Source organism: Trachurus trachurus (assembly GCF_905171665.1).
Source record: "Trachurus trachurus genome assembly, chromosome: 18".
Lineage (NCBI taxonomy): Eukaryota > Metazoa > Chordata > Actinopteri > Carangiformes > Carangidae > Trachurus > Trachurus trachurus.
In genome coordinates this window covers 2815215-2825729 of record NC_139909.1, presented here as the reverse complement: position 1 = coordinate 2825729, position 10515 = coordinate 2815215, and the positions used below count along the sequence as shown (strand labels likewise).

Below are 10515 nucleotides of genomic sequence, written 5' to 3'. Positions count from 1 at the left end.
ATGTGTTTGAATTTCTCTGCTGAAAACTCATGAGAGTGTTTTTTATATCTCACAGGATGGAGCCGAGCTGAGCCGCTGAACAACCTCACATCACAACTCATTTACTTCTTTGTTACGCTACTATTTATAAGTCTGTAATCACAGCTGTTCTGGGTCCATTTTCTTACCTGAATATTTATATTTCATTGGTTTCTCTGCAGATATTTAGTTTATAGGTTGTCTGCTTCTGTGGGTTTCACAAAGACATCAGGTGGAACATCTGACCATTTCCGACTCAGTTGAAAGAAAACCTCCAACCACAAACACCTCCAACCTTCAGACGGTGGAGGAGAGTTTCCGTAGACTGTCGAAGAGAATAGAAACTTCAATTTCTAGAAAGACGAGCAAAAATGAATCACACAAAACCTCAAACTGCTGATGGCAAATATCCTGCTGTAACGATGCTAAATGACTAAGCCTTGCCTGTATTTCAATGCATCAACTAGACACCATCAGTTTACTGTTTAACCAGCAGGGGGCAGTGTTACATCATCAAATTCTCAGGTACTTTGTTTTGCAAGATGCAAAACTGCATCTTGCAAAACAAATACAAACCAAATTCTTCCGAAACACGTGACCTGTCGATCCGTTTGACTCGAGGCTGTTGAATCATCTGATCCATCATCACAAGATCTTCACAAAACACACAACCAACAAGATGTAGAAAAAAGAAATTAGAACAGCAGAATGGCATACAGTGGTTAATTTAAACTTCCAACAAACTTGACGACATCAATTTGGAAAGTGCAATATTTTCTACTGAGATATATTTCACCAAGTTATCTGCAGGTCATAGCTCTAATTTCACAGAATGTTATCATTTTTGGATCATTTGATTCATATCAAAGCTGTACGATATTACATGTGTAAAGTTTAAATAAGGGTGACTCTCTTTGATCAAGTTAAACCAGCTTTTCTTGGTCCGACATGTTCACACACGTTGATGTTAACTCTACTCAAGGAGAACACACACATGAAACAAACATTTTCAAGAGCAAACCACATGTGACATTCTGCTGCTGCACAAAAACACCATTTGTCAGCTGTTTCAAACCAAAAGACAAAGACAGAAATGAAACAAATGAACTTGCATGTTCTTATCATGGCTTTATCAGCACTTTCAACTTTTTACAAAATTATTACAAACTCTGTCATAAGCTAATCACATTTCAGTTTTGAGACAAATACAATGTCTTGGAATGTTTCTTTCCATCTCCATTTAAGAATAAATTACATTTACAAAAACATATCATTGCGCCTTTTTAATTAACAAAGACCCTGATTGGCTGGAGAGTGTGCAATGTTTGTTTGCAGTAATAAATTAATGCATCAAAATGAGGCTTCAACACAAGAACACAAGCAGCAGTGATGCGGATGTGAAACAGGATCAGGAAGTCCAGTTGGGGGGGGGGGGGGGGGGGGGGGATTTACGATTGGTTTGGTTTGTGGTGCTAACAGACAGGAAGTTCCCAAAGCGGTGTTGGACCAGAGTCAACTGTTTTAACGCTGCATCGTCCAGGATGCCTCAGAGAGAACTGCACCAACATGTGTTTGATACTTGTGTCCACATTAGTGTTCAAATCCACAGTCAGTCAAAGGAGAAGTGAAATAGTCCGAGGCGAAGGAATCCGCCTGATGACCTTTGACCGGGGGAATCCCAATCAAGTAATCAGAACTCCTCGGGGACACAGGACAGTTCCCACCCAGGACTCTGTAGAGTAATCTGGTCTGAGTCCTGCACATCTGGATTTGGGCAGTTCATCTGTTCTTCCCTGATGGATTCTCCTGATACTCCGTCATATTGGCTAGAAAGCGTCTCTGAACTTCCACCTTCAGGTCTCTCTGCACAGGAACTTGCAGAAGAGTCCCACTGTGCCCAGATCCAGCTTCAGGACAAGGCTTTTAAACTATAAGCTACATCTCTTTTTCCACTTTCTACACCAATGGGACACAGACTTCCACATGACCACTCCATCACTCCCGGCCTTTGGAGACATGTCAAGCCTCCACTTCCTCCTCCACAGTTCAACAGCTGGAGTTTCCTCCCTGGATGACTTCATCTGAGGACAGGCCCCTGTTCCAAAGTATGGGAGGGTGCGGCTGGTGTGCTGTCTTTGGTCATGCGCCTGACACTGGGACCAGAACGGCTTGGTTTGAACCTGGTACGAGTTTGGTTTGTCAGACGCACAAGCCTCTCCACCACGACAAGGTAACAGCACTGAGAGAGGGACGAAAAAAAAAGATGGACGTAGCTGCCTCAGGTCTCCATGGCTTGGATTCCTCATTGAAGGCAAATGGAGGAGTTGTGCAAACAGTCGTCATGAAAGAGGAAGTGATTCCGTAGACAAGCTGTTTCTGTACCAGGCTGTAAACATGTTTATCTCGGCTCTAGTGGTCAGCTGGAGGTTGTTTAGTTTCAGTTCATTTTTCAGCTTCAGTTTACACTGGTTTAGACAACGCTGGAGTGGGGGCTGATAAAGCCAAATCAACTCTTATGTGGGTTGAAATTTCAGATGTTTCCAGTCTGTGATTAACATGGACGATCTACATTAAATTACTGTGGGTGCACCATTCACTACCACACAGCCTCTGCTTTATTCAGCGAGGACATTAATACAACCATGGTACCATTCTTCATGAGTAGCACCATATCCAGGGGGGAGTACATCTGTCATTTTCTGTTGAAACCCCTCCTCACAGCTGTTACGTCATGTGACATTCCTTCAATACTCTGGTGAAGAGGAGTTGCAGAAGAGCCTGATACACAGACATTTGTGTGGTCAATTTAGACACAACTGTCCATAGTAATCTGGTGACTGTATCCATTACATCCTGTCACATTTGTGGATTTGCATGCCAACATGCTGACAAGTATCAAACACATTTGTGTCCTTCCCACTGAAGATCTATTGAATTTCACACAATGAAGCATTGGCGTTGTGCAGAAAATACAACCGAATGTGGTTCAACAGATGCTGCTGCTACTTTTCTGAGTTGTACAATCCCAACTGGTAATAAGAACCAGTATACAGCCAAGTTCTTGTTATGGTGGCCTTCGGATGTTTTCATGAACAGCTGGACACAATGGACTCATAGTTGTTATCCATACACGCACAGTAAATCACTGAATCAAATCAAACCCAGGATTAAACACTCACATCCATGCAAGAACTTATTCTTATGCACATGCAGTTTTTCAGATCAGGCTCATTCGGTACCTTTGTGGTTTAGTGGCACCACTGCAGACATAGAAATTTAGTGTGTGCACACCCTTGCTGGTTTTCTTGTCTACAGTTGCTATGCTAGTACATTACATTCATTTAGAAATGCAAACAGATGCAAATCATGCTTCCTCCTACACTCACCAGCCGGAGACGACAATTTGAAATGCTATGGTAGGGGTAAGACAGGTGATAGCCACACCAAGCCACGCTGCTGGGGTCCTGGTGACCACCACAAACAATTGGTGATGACCTCATCACCTCAGCTGTGTTCTCAGCATCTGAATCTCTGTGTTCAGCTCTTTATCCGTCTGTAACTTCAACCTGAATCTCCACGGTTCAAAGTCAAGTTTCTCTCTGTGTTTGTTCAGACATTAGCCTCAATTTACCATTCAATGTTCTGATTGTGAAGAAGTCTAAGAGGTAAGCACATTATTTATCGCTAAACCCATTATTGGAGTTATTCATTAATCAAAACAAATATTAAATATTCTGCTCTGTTCTGTCTGTAAATTATCTTAAATGCTGCAGGTGACAGAGCCTCAGTGTTTGTGACACTGAGCACCTCTTTGTCCTGTGCAGTGGGAAAACACCAGATACCTGATTTGATACCTGGTGACGTAATGGAAAAACCCTAAACCACAGCAGAGCAGGACAGAGAGATTACCCTCTAATGGTTAACTGCATGCATCAAAGGCAAAACCAACAGACAAGACACAGAAACAGTCCAGTATGTCCAACCGTGTGTTGACCATTCCCAGTGTTTTCATCCATACGACCTGCAGAACACAAACATACATGTGACGTACAATTTAAGGTAATTTCTAAAACAAAAGATCTTTATTTTAAGAGCAGGCTCAGAGAAAAAACAACAACCTGAATCACTCACGTGTTTCTGTGACGTGCAAGTTGACGATGCTGACCGGGTCGGCCACGATGAAGGCCCTCTTCCTGCGCATTGCCTGTTTGACCCGGCACTCGTACTTCCCGGCATCGCCGTGTCTCACGGTCTTCAGAATCAAAGACAGGTCACCGTCCTTCAACCGACTGTCCACCAGCTCCACGCGGTTTTCAAAAGATGGATGTTGGTGCGTTTTATCCGCCTGTTCGTCCCGGTAAAAGAAGACATACTTTGAGCCCAGGTCGGGTCGGCTCCACTCTGCTGCTCTGATGGGGGAATTGTTGGGGGCTCGGCATGGAAGAGTCACATTTTGTCCAAGGTGAGCTGTGATGTCCTGGGGGCCTGAAAGACAGAAACAAGACAGCAGTTAGCAGAGAAGTTATTCATCAAACAGACAGTTGTACAGTGTTTGACCTTGTGGTGGTTCCTCTTGTTAATCAGCCACTGTGTTTGTTAAACAACTACTTAAAGCTTATCTATGTTTGAAATGACAACACTGATGCTTTTATCATGGTGGGGGATTTATGGTGCATTCCAGTTAAATTAGGAATTGTGAAAAAAGAACATTTTAGTCAGTTTTCCCAAGCTCAGAAACTCTAGGGGAACCTCACCAAAACCAATCAAAATCCAAGATGGCTGCTGTGCACATCAACAAAGGTTGAATTTGTCGTACCATTCTGGTTCTTAGCACCTGTCTCTCATTAGTAAATCACAAGTCATACAAGATACCATACTACTGACAATGAATTCATCCATTAAGTTACACAAAGTAGGCTACAGCACAACAACAAAAGACAACAAAAAGATAAAATCCTCAAGAATCCTCAAAATCCAATGGCCAAGACCACATTAGAACAGAAGAACTACTAGAAAAGAGCCAACATGAGGCCACTGAGCGAGGAAGTTTAGTGGAGAAGATGGAAGATGATTGCACCTATCTGCTGATCTGAGCCCTATAGGCTACTAAAAAACAATTAACATTTATGTCTAAACTGGTAATTATGAAACTGAGCATTCAATGTTTACTGATTAAATTCACTTATTATTGATTAAGCTATACTTTGAACAATGTGATAACCGAGCTAAAGTGTCATGTTGAATAATGAGATGGAATAAAGCTTCGGCCCCGTGTTACAAAGGATCAATGCGATAATAGTTTTTATGTTTTGTTTTTTGTGTGTGTGTTTTTATGTTTTTATGTATTTTACTTCAGTGTTTTGTGATCTGTGTTGTTGTCTGTATTGTCTTGCTGCTGCTTGTGACATTTTAAATTTCCCTTCTGGGATTAAATAAAGTATTCTATTCATCCCTATTCTATTCAATACAATGAAGAGTTAAAGGGACAACGAGGAGTTTTGGAATTTCCCATGAGCCTCCGCGCACACGGTGAAATTCTTGGACTGGCGCAAGACGGACAAAAGCAAAAAGAATGTTTTGAAATCAAGAGTGAAAGTCGGAGGTTGGAAGATACCGTCGTAGTTTCGACCATGAACGGTGATTCAGCTGCATTATTCTCATGACGCGCCAGGCAGCGTCCGCAAACACTATTAATAATAACAAAATAAAGACAAAACGATATATGTATCGAAAATGGACCCATTAACAAGTGGTAACATATGGCGCATTTCCACTAGCACGGTTCGGCTCGGTACGGCACGGCTCGGCGCGCTATTGCGTGTTTCCACTAGCACGCAGTACCTGCAACCAGGTACACTTTTGGTATCACCTCAGCCCTGGTTCCAAGCGAGCCGAAGAGTTACTAAAACGTGACGTCAGCCGACTGCCTTCCACTGATTGGCCGATGAGTGTCGTCACTGGAAGCGACGACCGACAACAGAAATGTTCCTGCTGAAGCCTGAAGCCTGTTATTACCAGAGAATTTCTAATATTGAGACTGGCTCTGTTATTACGTGACTTTAAACTCTTAAATGTTGGTCTCATTGATGAAATCTAACAATTGTGGCTGTAGCAGCAGTTTGTTTGTGGTTAGAAAGAAGAGCAGCACTGCCTTGGGGTCTGAACGCACAGAAAACACCACATTTACATCAATAAATAAATGTTTTACAATGAACCTGGCCGATCTCAGAGCTGGCAAGACTCTCCGGTAAGGCATATTGAACGGTTAAATGCCGTTAACGGGACGAGAGCAGTCAAAACGGCGGTTTAAAGCTAGCTACAGCGAGGGTAGGTTCACTTCCTGTTTACAAAGTAAAAGCACCAATTCTATCGTAATGGCTTTCCTTATGATAAAAGGCAACGGGTATTTTATTTTGTGAAAATAACCGGAAGTGCGTTGCTCACTACGGCTAGCTTTAGTAACGCCGACTTCGTTGAAACAAAATTGTAAACAGCTGGTATTTTGTCAGATTTTCAACACGTTGGGGATCTAAACGACTACTTTCTCGCCTGAAAATGATTCAAATGTTGCTAAAGTTATATATTTACAGAGTTTAGAGCGTTGCTCGGCGCTGTGTAAATGACGTCACGGCGGCACTAGTGATACTCAGTTGTAATGGAAACACAACCAAACCGAGCCGAGCCGTGCCGTGCCGAGCCGTATCGAGCCGAGCCGTGCTAGTGGAAATGCGCCAATAGATTCATCCACATTAATATGAGACTTTTTTTATAACCAAATACAAACTCCTCGTTGTCTCTTTAAGCCAGGGCACTTTCAGTGTTTTATACTTTCATACTGTGAAGGGATCAAGTGTTTTTTTAATACTTTTGTGTAGTGTAGAAAACAATTCAAGCTAGACTTACTGTATACATTTGTTTTGAACTTAGTTGACCTGTTATGATTAGTTTACTATGTTATGTGACGTTTATTTATGTTGGCAAGCCTGTTATCCATCAAAAGAGACGTTGCCTGTTATCCATCAAGAGAGACTTCCTGTTGTGCCAGAGCAGAGACAGAAAATTAATGAGCAGACCAGGCCAGAACAACAAGATACGCAGGTGTCCTTGAGACACAGGAAGTAAGAAACTGAGGACACTCCCCAAGGTTACACCCCGCCTTTCCGAAAATTGACTTCCATTCTTTGTAATAGCGGGGTTTCCTATTTTTTCTAAAGACCCCACTCATATCTCCTAGCCCGCCTCTTCCCGGCGTTGAGCTAACGTGTCAAGGCAAGCACATTCCTGGTAGCTTGCAGCTCACCCCTGCAGCCTTCCACTCCGTCAAGGTGGTTACCCAGGATCACCAATATGGCTTCCCCCTCGGTAACCCTGGACACCAGGGATGCTAGTGGCAAGAAGAATAAAGAGGCGCCTTCCTGCCCTTGCCCAGAGGCTTGCGGCTCTTATATGGCCATCCTCTCTGCATCGTGTGCATGGACATCAGCCACACCAAACTTGCTGCCGCTAACCCCGACTCATGCATCACCTGCTCCGGCATGCTGCCACCCCCAAAGCAGATACCCCTCTCTCTGCCTCCTCATTGGGAGATGCGGAGCCAGCCAAGCCTCCAACTCGCAGCTGTGGGCACATTATGGACTCGGCTGACTTGACACAATGGTCACCTCTGTTCTGAAGCATTTCCCCCCGCCCAGTCCAGGCCTGGAAGGTGGGGGCTTTTCTCTGTTCCCGTGTGGCCACCAAGCACAGTTTCACCACAGTGCACACCCAAGAAAATAAAAACGCAGTTGTTACAGCCTGGCTCATTGCCGAGGACACAGCTAAAAACTAAAAACAAAATATAAACCTGAATCAGAGCCCCTCTCCTCCAGCAGAGGGCGCCGTTGCTCCGCTCTCCAGTCGGGCAGAGAGGTGGCAGGGCAGGTTGCAGCTGTCCATCCCTTTGTGCTGAAAACAGTTCTCAGAGGTTACAGACTACGGTTTGCCTCTCGACCACCCAAATTCAACGGCGTGTTGGTTTTGGTTGCAAGTGACGATTCAGCTGAGATTTTGGAGGGAGAAATATCCTCCCTGCTGAGCAAGGGAGCAATAAGAGTCGTTCTGGAAGGAGAAATCCAAGAGGGTTTCTACTGCCGGTATTTCACGGTTCCAAAGAGGGGAGGGGGACTGCGCCCCTCTTGGATCTTCGTGTTCTGGACATTTATCTCAGGAAATACAAGTTCAGGATGTTCACCCTCATGGTGCTGTCTCGAGTCATACGTCCAGACGATTGGTTTACTTCAATCGATCTCCAGGACTCATACTTCCACATTCATATCCTGCACACAGGAAATTTCTCAGGCTTGCCTATCAGGACATAGCCTACGAATACATGACACTTCCATTCGGACTTTCTCTCGCTCCGAGAGTGTTTACAAAGTGGGTGGAGGCAGCTCTGAACCGGGAATAAATTAATTAATTTAACACAATCAATGTGACAAAAGCAGATAAATGTTATCATACTGACACATAAGCATATGCTATCCTATCCTGTTTACGCACAGTCATGAACCAACAGATATGTGAAACTGGTGGAAATTTGTCCCATCTCCTCTATTTGTTTAACATAACGGCTGGCTAACATCCTGACATCCTTAATGATCGTGGCAGATTTGCGTATGTGCGCTCATTTAACGACTGTGCATCATGATGTTGCTGTAACCCTACAATCACTACTGCCGCCATGTCAACTATACCAAATTAGCTCCATATGCCTCAAAACCACCTGAAAATGCATTTATATGACACCACTGAATTCTTACATTTGTTTTAGGGCCATATTAAGGAAATAAAAGTGAGTTTTAAAGTACGTAATGACAGAGGGCCAAACTCTTGAAACTCTTCAACAGACCCAAGTTCATTTATTTCTGGACTGCGCATGTCAACTCTAGCAAATCCGCAGCAGCGCCATCTATTGGCAGAAAGATTATCTCACTGCCTACTACAGAAAACTGTTCAGTTTTAACAATAATGTGTTTGTTTTCAATAAAAGTGAATGTGAAAACTAACTGTCCACAGCAGTTAAAGCAATTTTTTGTAATATTGAACAAACTGACATTATTTAAACACAAAAAAACACACAACCTGCGGTTAATAGAGTTAACTGTTAATAGAGTTAGCGTTAGATGTCACATGAGGATAGTCTGGGAAAAAAAACAAAAAAGCTACTAAACCAGTTGCTATGTGAACAAGCAGCTGCTTGTTAGGGCATGCCGGCAGGTGTGAAGGCAAACAAAAGAGCAGATGCCAGGAAAGAGGAAAATCCCAATGTCTCTACAATAAGTTTGATATAATGGGAGGATGGATGATAATAAGTCTTGAAGACAGCACACATGGAGATTAGGTCATAAAAAAAAGATATTCAAATTTATAATCATATCTCCTGTGTTATGTTCCAGTGACAGTTGGAAACAGTTGCCCTCACACTTTTTCTGGGGATTTCCAGTGAAGCTGAAGTCCAGAGTATCCATCACTTCAATTAAAATGAAAGACTGAAACAAAACACAATGTACTGTAACATACAGTAAAGGAAATACAATGCAATTCACAGAGACAAATACACAGGTATAGGTACATTAAGACATTTGTTGATAGTTGAAGGAAATGAGAAGAAAATGGGTTTTAAAAGTCAGAAGTCTGAGCAGCTGTAATGAGCAGGAGGGGTGATGAAAACATTAAGTCATGTCTGAACAGATACCTCAGACTGACATCAACATGAAACATCTTACTCACTGTCTGAAAGAGCAGAAGACAACACCCCGACCAGAACCAGCAGAGTCCACAGGAAACAAAGACTCATGTTGTTGTTGTTGTTGGTTTCTCGATGCCAAAAAGAGCCAGAGACTGAAAATCAGAAAGTCCACTGAAGATCACTTTTTCACTCCAAATATTAGGACGGCGGTGTGGAAAAACCCCAGTTATCAACTGTACCAAGTGTTGTGTGTGTGTGTTGAGCCCATGCAGCTACGCCGAGAGAGAGAGAGAGAGAGAGAGAGAGAGAGAGAGAGAGAGAGAGAGAGAGAGAGAGAGAGAGAGAGAGGTTCAGCCCGCTTCCTCAATGTGTGTTGCACATCCTTACAATAGCAGCAACGGAGGGAATCACTTACTTGATTTTACTGACTATTTGAATTTGTTTCCATATATTGAGTTTATTTGTGACGTTGCTGTTGTAAACATAGCTATATTGCTACTGTAGAAACATTCACAGTAGCAGCCACAGTAGTCATTTCTTGGTTTTGTCACATTTTAGATGTGTCGTACTTCTAATTTGCAGTTGCAAACCCAGCAGTCCCCCTTTTATCTCCTCAAGCAGACCAGGGTCTCGTTTCCTGATTAGGGCCTGGGTGGAGCTGTGCAGCAAGGAGAGAGAGAGAGAAACAAGGCCAAACCCCTTTTGGCCGTAAGAGTAATGCAAGCCATGTTAATGTGCAAATACCATATTAGCCATAGCCAGTTCAGATA

General features: G+C 43.1%; 2 protein-coding genes across 2 annotated transcripts in view; one reads left to right on the top strand and one right to left on the bottom strand.

Moving 5' to 3' along the window:
- Positions 1-10515, top strand: part of LOC311001368 (uncharacterized protein) — a 148307-nt gene that overhangs the window by 3791 nt on the left and 134001 nt on the right. The gene's annotated exons all lie outside the window — the stretch shown is intronic.
- Positions 1134-10004, bottom strand: LOC311001367 (butyrophilin-like protein 2). The gene is made up of 3 exons (XM_083992445.1): positions 9787-10004; positions 4150-4503; positions 1134-4039 (listed from the first exon to the last, which is right to left on the bottom strand). Exons 1-3 carry the CDS (start codon positions 9851-9853, stop codon positions 3951-3953), a joined length of 510 nt encoding a protein of 169 aa, XP_083848571.1. The 5' UTR covers positions 9854-10004; the 3' UTR covers positions 1134-3950.